Below are 13259 nucleotides of genomic sequence, written 5' to 3' on the forward strand. Positions count from 1 at the left end.
ACGATTCGTATGTACATGTTACAGTGAGAGACTTGGGTTAACGCCGCTTTTAACAACGTACCAGTCATATCACGACGTGTCAGCTTAATGTGGGAGGAAAGCCTGAAGTGATGCATGTCTCAGACACTTACCACAAGCACGAGTACACGGTGCTGACAAACCCAGAACATAATCGGGTCGAACCGGGATTCGAACCATCAATCACAAGTTTCTAGCGTGCAGCCCTGCACAGCGAATTGCGAGGCCTTGGGCAACTGGATCGTCCGTGGGTCCAGTAATGCTAACATGTACAGTAGCTTTTAGTATATAAAACGTATAACAATTCGAACCATCAATCACAAGTTTCTAGCGTGCAGCCCTGCACAGCGAATTGCGAGGCCTTGGGCAACTGGATCGTCCGTGGGTCCAGTAATGCTAACATGTCTAGTAGCTTTTAGTACATAAAACGTACTACAATGACCAGTACATTGTAAACACATGTTTAGGTCACAAACACAAACCTTAGCGCGTTCTTTGTCCCATAGCCTTGCTCCAAGTCACTACTGAATGATAACTCAATGGATGTATAGTTATTCTATCCTTATAACAGGCAAGTCTAGACAAGTGGACATCTAAAGACGCCAGTCTTTTAAAGGGCCAACTTGTTCTTACATTATATTATTTGTATAAATTTTGAAATATGATTTAACAAATATTTATTGTCTTAGATATTTGCATAAGTCAACTTAACATTCACGATTGTGTTGAACAGCTGAACGTGATTATTGTCTAAATATGGGAAAGAACTGGAAATTCATTGTAGGTATTTTTTTGAAGTGGCGCTTTCTACATATTTGTTATTTTTGGGTTTTATAGGAATAGAGGAGTGTGGTTGTGTAACGCCTTTGAAAATATGGACTCTATTCTAGTAATCAGATATGCTTAAAGTTTATTGTCAGCTTCCGTTCCTTGTAGGACAGAAATACTATAAGTCATACGGCGAAAACACTTTTATGAACGGGGGCACGGGTGGCCAAGCGAATCGCTGTGCAGAGTTGCGTCCCTTGGGCACGCCAGAACCTATGATTGTGGGTTCGAATCCCGGTTCACCCCGATTATGTTTCTAGGTTTGTCAGCACCATACCCGTGCTCGTGGGTTTCACCGAAGTGATAAACGTCTGAGACCTGCATTACTACGGGCTTTCCTCCCACATTAAGCTGACACGTCCTGATATAACTGGAATAATGTTAAAAGCGGCGTTAAACCCAACTCACTCACTCACTCACTTTTATGAACACTTTTAAAACTTCGGCGGGATACGAACCTGCAACCTCTTGATGTGTCGTCCTGCACGCTACCACACGTGGTACAAACATTTTGATGTCATCTAGTATTTCTAGTCACCATTATCTAAACACATGTTAATATTGTACCAGCTTCGGTAAAAAAGCTATAATACATCATATCCATATTTGATTTACTGCCCAATCATAGTACTTTACTGAAACATACATGTTCAGATTATTAGGATAATACTCAAAGATATGCATTTTAAATGTTTAAAAATGAAAACTTGTTTAAATTATTGGGGTGATGTGTTTAGGTGTGAGACTATAGTTCATATCATGTGTTTAAACACAATGTCATCTTTTACAGTTTAAAGACAGATTACAATGGCCAAAAACGTCTCATATTGAAAGTCAGATTACAACGGTCATTAACGTTTCATGTGTAAAGACAGATTACAATGACTAACAGCGTTTCATGTATATTGGTTACAATTGCCAAAAATGTCTCCTATTTAAAGACAGACAAGTTACAATGACCAGTAGCGTTTCATGTATACTACTCAAAAGAAGTTAAGGATCACCTGATTCTTTCATATTACAATAGGGGCGGTCGGGTAGCCTAGTGGTTAAAGCGTTAGCTCGCCACGCCGAAGACCCGGGTTCGATTCCCGACATGGGTACAATGTGTGAAGCCCATTTCTGGTGTCCCCCGCCGTGATATTGCTGGAATATTGCTATAAGCGGCGTAAAACCATACCCACTCACTCACTCATATAACAATAGTTAAACTCTCATGCCATGACAGATTAACTTTACCAACACGAAAGAATCGGGTGATCCTTAACTTCTTTTGAGTAGTATATAAAGACAGGTTTCAATGGCCAATACCTGTCTTACATGCTACAAAGGAAAGTGCCGTTTCATGTTCAAGGTCAGATCACAATGGGCAAAAGCATCTTGAGTGTAAGATATTACAATGGCCAATAGTGTCTGGCATGCAAAACAGGTTACAGTGACCAATGGCCGTTTCATGTTTAAAGATGGCGTCCGTCAGTGGCGTCTTGTATGTAACACAGGTTACAATGACTAATGGCCGTTTCGTGTTTAAAGATGGCGTCTGTCAGTGGCGTCTTGTATGTAACACAGGTTACAATGACCAATGGCCGTTTTGTGTTTAAAGATGGCGTCTGTAAGTGGCGTCTTGTATGTAACACAGGTTACAATGATCAATAGGATGTTACAATTGAAAATGGCGTCATATATGTGAGATTTTACTGCGACCAGCAATGTTGGGGGTGATTTTTGTAACCTATCATGTATAACAAAGGCATACATTTGCAAAGATTTGATTCAGAGACATGGAAGCACTCGTCTTAAAGTGTATGATCAGCGTGTGTTGTTTTTTACACATGTAATTACGCAATGCCCCGGACAATTAGACTCACCCCTGCCCTGAACACGACCCGCTAGGGCTGTGGGGCAGACACGTTTCACGCGTCTATAATCAATACAGGGTGCCAGCGTGGAATGAATAATTTACGTCGGGAAGCCAACGTCACGCAACAGACGTTGCGGTAAACACCGTCACCTGCAAAGACGCAACAGCCAATCGCCGTGCCCCTTCCCCAACCTTAGATGAGTCAACCAATCTGAACACAGTCGTCACGGGATCAGGCGTCGCCATATTGCCTGTTTGGGGGAGACCGACCACAAAGCAATTTTGATCTGTTTTCCTGTTGTATTAAGCCATTAAGGTAAGGTACTTATATTATCTAATGTATAATAGATGGAGTAATATTCACAGCCCATCCCCGCCCGCCGAATCAAGATGTATTTTCCACACGCGGGGTGGTGAATCATTCATAGGGCACTTCTAACTTCGCTTAAACCAATCTGGCCCCAACAATAATTAATTGCAGTCAGGCAAGTGTGTTGGTATTTAGCCTCCATGTGTAAGTGTCTTTCGTTTATGTCAAAGCGCTGGCGAGAGTTGTCAGTCTGGAATCAGTGTAAATCTGAGTTACGCGGTTGGTGTATGGCGGTGTTGCCCCTGTTGTCTGTACCTGATCCTCATCCCAGAAATACCCGATCTAGATGTACATAAACTGTTGTACAACATGCCGACAGCTAGCCAGTGTCTGATTCTCAGCAGCCTGGTTGCACGGAGGCCCCCCAACACCCCCTACGTCCTGAGTGACACACCAGAAGGGGACGGCGAGGAAAATGCCGCACCCGAAGGAACCGCGGATCCTGCCAACGCTGTCGTCACGGCTAGTCAGCTCCGCGCCTCTACTCATATCACACCCACCTTTGCCCGTACCCCCGAGCGCCCAGCCACTACCCATGGAGACAGGCAGAGAAGCACCCCCACGTCCCTCAATGCACGTGTGACTGTTTCCCATTCAGCTGGCGACCCGGGGCTGCCTGGACCCGACCCAGACATGCCACACCGGGCCGGGTCTGCATCCTGGAGCCACCGTGGGTACCCGATCTCCACCCGGATCGGGATAGCCGTTGCCCGGGGCAACAGGAGGTTTGACCGGCATCGTGAGATGACAAGCTTCCAGAAACAGTGTATGGACTCAGTAGAGGGGTCTCTCTCTCCGCGAAGTACTTACGATGCTATACCTACTGCGCAGGACCGGGATTCACACAGACTTCCGGAATCATACATGCGAAACAGGAAGGTAGGCTGGAACACTGACACAACAACTGCCGTCGTCTCAGACACCGGCGTTCATGGAAACAACGCAGGTTATTCCGGGTTAAGACGAGCTAACACCAACGTCCTAGACGACGCACGTGCCGTGGCCACGTTCCAGCGACAGGTGGTCCGATTTGACAGTAACGTGAAGGTGTGTGACCCCCAGGTGAGACTCCAGTCGGGCCTCCCACAGTCACAACCGCTGATCCATATTGTTGACACTGACGTTGCGGCAGCGGCGGCGGCGACAGATGATCTCCTAGTGAGCTTGGCGTCCGACGCAGTGCTCGGATCTGCTGGCCCTGGCGAGGGCGTGGCCGATCCCGGGGGACAGGGACAGCCCCACTCCTTCCCCATGAATAGCCCTAAACTGTTTCTTCCGGTGGCATGCACGGATGACCTGCGCGCGCGTTTATACGAACTGGGGTGGCGACGTCCAATCAAACCAAAGAGAAAGAAGTAAGTTGTCGGCGCGTATTGATATGATTTTCCTTGTAATACTTTTAATGTGTGTAAGACCTTTGTGTAATAAGGGGGCGCGGGTGGCCCAGTCGTCTAAGGCGCCGCTGTGCAGAGTTGCGTCCCTTGGGCACGCCAGAAACCTTTGATTGTGGGTTCGAATTCCGGTTCGCCCGATTATGTTTCTAGGTTTGTCAGCACCATACCCGTGCTCGTGGGTTTCACCGAAGTAGTCGTCTGAGACGTGCATCACTTCGGGCTTTCCTCCCACATTAAGCTGACATGCTGTGATATGACTGGAATACTGTTAAAAGCGGCGTTAAACCCAACTCACTCACTCACTTGTGTTATTAATTATTTGGGGATCGGTCATATATTACAGGGATGTGTTGGTCAGAATTGTTTTATGCAGTTTAAACAATCTTATTTTTCCATGAATGAAAACGTAATCGTTTTGTATAAACATGCAACACATGAGCGTCTACAAAGATTTGTTTGGGCCAAATAATCAGGAACCGATTCAATAATCTTAAACTTTAAAGCATCTGGCAAATCTGAGTTACCGAACAATATAGTTGTTATACTATATCTCTTATAGAAGAAAAAAAACCCAGTTGGATCTTACATGGTTGAAATTTGATCACTGCAAAAAATAATGAAAACTGTCATGTAGTAAAAACCAGAGCTACAAATAGAGATATCACAAATAAAGCAATCAAATTGGTGTCCATTTAGGTGGCTATTAAATTTAATCCCAATAACGAGGATCGATGCTCATGATGTCAATCACTGGATAGTCTGGCCCAAACCGATTATTTACAGACCCCCGTTATGTAGCTGGGATATTGCTGAGTGCGGCGTTAAACAACAAACAAACAAAGAGATGGTCACTTGTACTGGGTCTGTCATATGATGCGAGGTGTGTGAGTGAGTATGGTTTTACGCCGCTTTTAGCAATATTCCAGCAATATCACGGCGGGGGACACCAGAAATGGGCTTCACACATTGTACCCATATCGGGATTCGAACCCGGGTCTTCGGCGTGACGAGCGAACACTTTAACCACTAGGCTACCCGACAGCCCCTATGATGCGAGGAAACAGATGAAGCAATTAAGAGGGCAGACAAATAACTATTGTTGTGGAATACTTAAAAAATATACCGTTAAATAAACGTTATCGGTGTCTATATTTCTTTATGAGCATGTCACAAAACAAATGTGGTTCGTCAGGCAATAAAGGAAACGGTTTTCACAAATGACTATTTTATATGGAAATATATGGTTAGTACTGCTTAATGGTGTTTTAATGTGTGTATCATATCACTTGGATTAGGGTTTAGGGTTAGGGGAACAGATGGAAATCTATATATAGTTTAGTTGCTGGAATCATGTAGGATGAAAAATGTCTGCCTCTGAATCCCGCCAAACCCAAAACATGACAACACCTAAAGTCCGAAATTTTACTGATACAGTAAACTACGGTTATAACGAACTCAACGGGACTTCTAATTTTAGTTCGTTATAACCGTAGTTCGTTATAAGTACATATACAGCATGACTTCAGCAAGTAGTCGGGACCAAAAAGTAAGTTCGTTATATCCGTCAGTTCGTTATAAGCGTGTTCGTTATAACCGTAGTTTACTGTATATTTACTGCATATAACACTGTTTGCTCAGTGTGAAATACATTTCTTAATGTCTCATAACTGACAATACCTTTGGATTTTCTTCGCTTCAGGAAAAAAATGGATATGGTTTTCACAAAAGACTGTTTTATATATATGTAAGAAATAAACGACTCGTGGTCGTTGTTTATCGTACAATTAAACACTACAGGGAGAATAAACCACGAATACAGTTTATAATTTGGGACTGCCTCATACTGACGAGTGTCTAAGCTGTTTCGCCTCGGTCAGTGGCATCAACTAAGTCCAAGGTTGGCGATTCCCAACTGTGAAGTTTGGATTTTTCAAAGTTTCGCAGAACAAGGGAGGCAACTCTTGTCACACCTTATTATAACGTGTTGGTCACGGTGAAGACCCCGGTTTCATTCTTCACTGCATGGGCACAATTTGTGAAACCAGATCTTGATATCACCAGCCGTGACATGTCTGGAATAATGTTTTATATATGGACTAAAGCCGTTATAAAACAATACTCGCTCAAAAGATGAGTGTTTAGGGAAGCAGGTTTTAATCCGATGAGCAGCACTTACATATTTACGTCGTCCCCGCATCTTCTAGATGCAAAGTGACCATGGTGGGCTTTGTTTGTTTGTTTGTTTGTTGTTAAACGCCGCACCCAGCAATATTCCAGCAATATGACGGCGGTATGTAAATAATCGAGTTTGGACCAGACAATCCAGTGATTGACATCATCAGCATCGATCCACGCAATTGGGATTCGAGGACATGCATCAACCAAGTCAGCGACCCTGACCACCCGATCCCGTTAGTCGCCTCTTACGACAAGCATAGTCGCCTGTTACGGCAAGTATGGGTTGCTGAAGACCTATTCTAACCCGGATCTTTACGGGTTGCGTTGTGGGGTAGCCAAGTGGTTAAAGAGTTTGCTCGTGACGCCGAAGACCCGGGTTCGATTCTCTAAATGGGTACAATGTGTGAAGCCCATTTCTGGTGTCCACCACCGTGATGTTGTTGGAATATTGCTAAAAGCGGCATAAAGATATATTCACTCACAGGATGTAAATTCTCCGCCTAGATCCGGGCGGGCCGTCCCAACTGTGTATTTTGTAGATGAGTCAAATAATGGTACATATACACATATGGCCTTCTCGTCTCGTCATACTGCTTTCTAGTTCCGCGTTATCGCTTTCTCGTCTCGTGCCATGGCTTCCTCGTCTTGTGGACCGCCTCCGTGGTCTAGTGCTAGAGCGTCCGCCCGGAGAGCGGAAGGTCCGGGGTTCGATCCCCGGCCGCGTCATACCAAAAGACGTTAAAAGATGGTACTTGTTGTTACCCTGTCTGGCGCTCGGCATTAAGGGGCTAAAACAAGGACTGGTCGGCTCGGAGTCAGTATACTGTGTCTGAGTGGGGTATTCATGTTAAACTGCGGCATGGTATCTCAGTGAGCTAGCACTATAAATCGGCATCAGTCCGGACTAGTACAAGCAGCCACACAAACACACACGTACATGCACGTCGCTATATAAGTGCAATAATCTTGGACGCGACGTTAAACCCCATTTCACCACCTCACCTCCTCGTCTTGTGTGATCTCTTCATCGCTTTCTCTCGGCCGTAATTTGACTGCGAGAAAGCGATTTCCTCTCTCGACCACCATACATTAGTACAGCCTCGGTACAAGGTCATTCGACACACACTGACTTCACTGACATTATTAATCAGGGGTTTTCACGATAAAGTTACCTAACTTATATTAGTTTATCCCGATGCAGGAAATCGCGATTCCGAAAAGATATATAAAAACGACCAAGCAAGTTGCCCTTCAAACAAGGATGAAAATAACATATTAACATAAAAATGTAGCCAAATTATTATAATTATGTAATCAGAGCTTTGCCGCCTTCGATACGTGTATGAGAGTCACCTACAAGCTACAAGGGATTCCGAGTTTCTAGTTTGTTAAACTTAAAATTTACTTCAAAACGTCGATTGATCCCATCCCTTTCCACCTTCGAAATTGATAGCAGCTAACCCCGAAGAAATGTATCCCTACGCAACTGTTAACAAGCGACCTTTTCACGACGCATCGGATTGTGTAAAGTAGTTCGCTATTACCATTCAAATGTGCTATATTTATATCATTTATTCCTTATATTCCCTGTTGGTAAGAAATTAATCATGTCCCCCATAATTGGTTTGTGTCACGTCCTCTGTGGGGATTCCGGAAAAGAATTGTCCTTAGTTCCCAAGACCACCTCCGTGGTCTAGTGGTAGAGCGTCCGCCCGGGGAGCGAAGGGTTTGGGGTTCGATCCCCGGCCGCGTCATACTCAGTACGTTAAAAGATGGTACTTATTGTTACCCTGTCTGGCGCTCGGCATTAAGGGGCTAAAACAAGGACCGCGACGGCATCTCAGTGAGCTAGCACTATTAGTCGGCATCAGTCCGGACTAGTACAAGCAGCCGGAAAAGAATTGTCCTTAGTTCCCAAGACCACCTCCGTGGTCTTGTGGTAGGGCGTCCGCCCTGAGAGAGAAAGGTCTGGGGTTCGATCCCCGACCGCGTCATACTCAGTACGTTAAAAGATGGTACTTATTGTTACCCTGTCTGGCGCTCGGCATTAACGGGCTTAAACAAGGACTGGTCGGCTCGGAGTCAGTATACTGTGTCTGAGTGGGGTATTCATGTTAAACTGGGGCATGGTATCTCAGTGTGGTAGCACTTTAAATCGGCATCAGTCCGGACTAGTACAAGCAGCCACACACACACACACACACACACACACACACACACACACACACACACACACACACACACACACACACACACACACACACACGTGCATGCACGTCGCTATATAAGTGCAATAATCTTGACACCAGAAATGGGCTTAACACGTTGTACCCATGTCGGGAATCGAACCCAGGTCTTCGGCGTGACGAGCGAACGCTTTAACCACTAGGCTACCCGACCGCACTTAAAATCGGCATCAGTCGGACTAGTACACACACACACACACACACACACACACACACACACACACACACACACACACACACACACACACCACACACGCCCCACACACACGCACACTGACTCAGTCACACGTTCATGAACATCGCTATATACAGTCATGTACAATAATCTTGGACGCGACGTTAAACCCTATTTCCCCTAACCTCCGCTAAGTTCCCATGCTTGTGGACGGAGCTGGATAATGATGGTCAGGTTGTCAGGGTCGATGTCTGATTGCGTGTGACCTAGGTGGCGCTGATCGTTGTTCATGCGTTCAGTCATTGGTTTATCTGTTCGGACACACGCCTATATGATATAACTTGAATAAATCCGCTGATTGTGGCGTTGACAACGTTCACTGACTGCCTCACTTAGAGCGACAGGCCCGTGAAGATGCGGGTTAGAATTGGTCTTCAGCAACCCATGCTTGCCGTAGGAGGTGGCTAAACGGATAGGGTGGTCGAGCTCGCTGACTTGGTTGATGCATGTCGTTGTATCTCAAGTGCGTAGATTGATGCTCATCATTTCAATCACTGGATGGTCTCGTCCAGACTCGATTATCTACATATTGCCATCATATATCTGGACTATTGCTCAGCCATCAACCAATTAATAAGCATATTGCATATGAAATAACAGAGCGACACCTATTGCATATGCAACGGATCCGTGAAGATCCGGGGTAGAATAGGTCTTCAGAAACCCATGCTTGCCGTAAAAGGCGACTATGCTTGTCGTAAGAGGCGACTAACGGGATCGGGTGGTCAGGCTGACTGACTTGGTTGATGCATGTCATCCTATCCCGCGTAGATCAATTCTTATGATATCAATCGCAGGATTGTCTGGTCCAGACTCGATTATTTACATCTGGAATATTGCTGAGTGCGACGTTAAACAAACAAACAAATAAACAAACAAACAAACGAGCCACACTTATTGTTATTTTAGGGAAGAAGCGCCCCCAGCGCCTACTGTAGATCTGAGTGGTCTCCCTTCGCTGATGGATCTTAAGAAGGACCCTATGCTCCGGAAGGCGAGGAAGTCGCGAGCCCCGCCACTCCAAAGCAAACCCCCGGAGCCGAACCCTAACGCCGTTTGTTTCAGCATCCTTGGCTCAACGCTGACGCACCATGAGGTGTGGGCTGCCTTCAAGAAGGACATCCTGTCCCACCACCCCGAGGTGAGGGTCAAGTCCTTGCAGTTCATCCCCCGGGCCATCTTCATCAAACGACCCAAAGGGGGTGACCCCATCGAGGACCGGTGGGTCATCACATTCTCCTCCGAGTGGTTCAGGAACAGGGTGGCAGGCATGGACCTCAAGTTCAAAACTGAAGCAGTCCAGGTAAGTGAACAGAGCTGGGTGGTGGCGCGAGTGATAGGGGCAGGCATGGACCTCAAGTTTAAAACTGAAGCAGTCCAGGTAGGTGAACAGAGCTGGGTGGTGGCGCGAGTGATAGGGGCAGGCATGGACCTCAAGTTTAAAACTGAAGCAGTCCAGGTAGTCGAACAGAGCTGGGTGATGGCGAGAGTGATAGGGGCAGGTAGGTGACAGAGCTGGATGATGGCGCGAGTGATAGGGGCAGGTAGGTGACAGAGCTTGGTGATGGCGCGAGTGATAGGGGCAGGTAGGTGAAGAGAGCTGGGTGATGGCGCGAGTGATAGGGGCAGGTAGGTGAACAGAGCTTGGTGATGGTGCGGGTAATAGGGGCAGGCAGGTGAACAGAGCTTGGTGATGGTGCGGGTAATAGGGGCAGGTAGGTGACAGAGCTGGATGATGGCGCGAGTGATAGGGGCAGGCAGGTGAACAGAGCTTGGTGATGGTGCGGGTAATAGGGGCAGGTAGGAGAACAGAGCTTGGTGATGGCGCGAGTGATAGGGGCAGGTAGGTGAACAGAGCTGGGTGATGGTGCGGGTGATAGGGGCAGGTAGGTTAAGAGAGCTGGGTGGTGGCGCGAGTCATGGGTGTGAATTCTGCTGTGCTTACAGAGTAGGAATGTACGAGATTAGTATTGGGTGTGGTCTGATTGAGCATCTTCCCGAGGCAAGGGAGTTTACTGACGTTAAATGTGGAAACTGGTGTTTTAAAACCAGTGAACTACCATGCCCCGGGAAGATGGTGATTGGGCAGGAACTATTTATTCATACAGACCCGGAATAAAATAATGTCCGAAGTTTCACTGAGTAAAATGCCTGGATTCAGTCAGTTTGACAGCTGGCAGACGCCACAAACGAACCGAGTTGCTTCCCTTTACTAAAAACATTCAGATAAACATCGGTTCATATCAGCTCTAAGATACGTATGCGGGATAAGCAATTTACCTAAGGGGTATTACGATTGATGTCTCAACGGGGTACATGGGCGGGCTAAATGGAAGATAATTGCCCGCTCCATAATAATCAGCAGCTTGTATTTCAATGTACGTTGAGATGAAGTAGTTTATCATGATAACGTCAACCAGCACCACGACTCTAGTCGTCATCATTCCTGTTGCAGCTCCGACGGTACGATGACGTCGTTAACTGCGAATACCGACAGTTTACCCGGATGAACGACTACATGAAAATGGTCAGCATGAAGAAATAACACACCGGAAGTGATGTCACTGCACGGACGCCATTCCAGCCAGAATGTTAGCTACCCCTGTACAACCATCTTCCCGAGGGAAGCGTCTCCACTAGCATATTAGACTAACATCTAGTCTCTGAAATGAACATATCGTACAGAAAAAAACAGTTGTTCAGTTATCTTAATAAATATATAATAAAAAGGAGCCGAGTGACTCTCTTCATTTTCAGATACTGCAGTGATCTAGACTTGCCAAACATTATAGACTTGCATGGGCTGTATTTGATAATTATATATTTGTATCAGGGTCTGTAAGACAGACTAACTGGCCTATATCAAAGCCTAGTTTCTACCCAACATCAAGGCCACTTTTCTTGGCTCGAACCTGGTGCCACCTCGCGTAGATCACGAGTTGTGTACCTTGTAATGAAAACGCGATATCCAATCAGCTCGCTGTTCTTATGTCTTCAAAAAGATGGCGACTACCATAGGTGACGACCTAGTCGATCAGATCTCGAATACATTCGCGATTTCATTCCTGAAACAGAAAACATGGGCAGTCGTTAGGGGTTAACCAGATTAAAAAGACGTGTCAACAAAGACAGACAGCGATAAATAATTTTCATACGAAAGTACCAGTCGTGGATGTTGATTTTGTGAAACTTTCTCTGCTTGTACTATCGATATTTGCGATAGTCCAATCATATTTAGCACAGGAATGTGGGCTTGATGTGGCAAGGGTGGAACAAGACTTTAATAAAAAGGCTAGTGGACGCTCTTGCCTTGGGAAGATGTGGAAACAAGACTTTGATAAAAAGGCTAATGGACGCTCTTGCCTCGGGAAGATGTGGAAACAAGACTTTGATAAAAAGGCTAGTGGACGCTCTTGCCTCGGGAAGATGTGGAAACAAGACTTTGATAAAAAGGCTAATGGACGCTCTTGCCTCGGGAAGATGTGGAAACAAGACTTTGATAAAAAGGCTAGTGGACGCTCTTGCCTCGGGAAGATGTGGAAACAAGACTTTGATAAAAAGGCTAATGGACGCTCTTGCCTCGGGAAGATGTGGAAACAAGACTTTGATAAATAGGCTAGTGGCCGCTCTTGCCTCGGGAAGATGTGGAAACAAGACTATGATAAAAAGGCTAGTGGACGCTCTTGCTTCGATGCTGTACACAGGACGTCACTGCTAGTGAGAGGTGTATGTACCAAGGGTGGGGGTATCAGGACATTGTATGGTGATTCATGGGCAGCATTCAGTGGCTGGGGACGATGTGTCAAGCCCTTGTATCACATATGCAGCCACGAGGGGAACACCAGGACTGCAGATCACAAACTGCATCAGGCCAGGTCAGTTATCAAACAGACACAGCATTGGACCCGTCATCATGGCGACCCTACCAGGATCCCCCTGAAATGTAATCTCATGAGCTCACCACCATATACCACGTGTCTACATGTTGTTTTTATTCCAGATAATAAATTCCTGTCTTTGCTGATGTGTTCTTGTAGATTATTGTTTGTTGTTTAACGCCGCACTGAGCAATATTCCAGCTATATGACGGCGGTCTGTATATAATCGCATCTGGACCGGACGATCTAGT

At 45.9% G+C, this 13259-nt stretch overlaps 1 protein-coding gene across 1 annotated transcript; it reads left to right on the plus strand.

Annotated features, from left to right (window-relative positions):
• Nucleotides 1-3259: 3259 nt before the first annotated feature.
• On the plus strand, nucleotides 3260-11860 carry LOC124115690. Its single transcript, XM_046476769.2, has 3 exons — nucleotides 3260-4432; nucleotides 10040-10433; nucleotides 11586-11860. Exons 1-3 carry the CDS (start codon nucleotides 3387-3389, stop codon nucleotides 11673-11675), a joined length of 1530 nt encoding a protein of 509 aa, XP_046332725.2. The 5' UTR covers nucleotides 3260-3386; the 3' UTR covers nucleotides 11676-11860.
• The last annotated feature ends 1399 nt before the right edge of the window (nucleotides 11861-13259 follow it).

This window comes from Haliotis rufescens, unplaced genomic scaffold (assembly GCF_023055435.1).
Source record: "Haliotis rufescens isolate VD_foot unplaced genomic scaffold, xgHalRufe1.0.p SCAF_49, whole genome shotgun sequence".
In the NCBI taxonomy this organism is placed as follows: Eukaryota; Metazoa; Mollusca; class Gastropoda; order Lepetellida; family Haliotidae; genus Haliotis; species Haliotis rufescens.

Coding starts and splice junctions, on each gene's coding strand:
- LOC124115690 (XM_046476769.2), top strand. CDS start 3,387: ATGCCGACAGCTAGCCAGTGTCTGATTCTCAGCAGCCTGGTTGCACGG. Junction 4,433..10,039: donor ATCAAACCAAAGAGAAAGAA/GTAAGTTGTCGG, acceptor TTGTTATTTTAG/GGAAGAAGCGCCCCCAGCGC. Junction 10,434..11,585: donor TCAAAACTGAAGCAGTCCAG/GTAAGTGAACAG, acceptor TTCCTGTTGCAG/CTCCGACGGTACGATGACGT.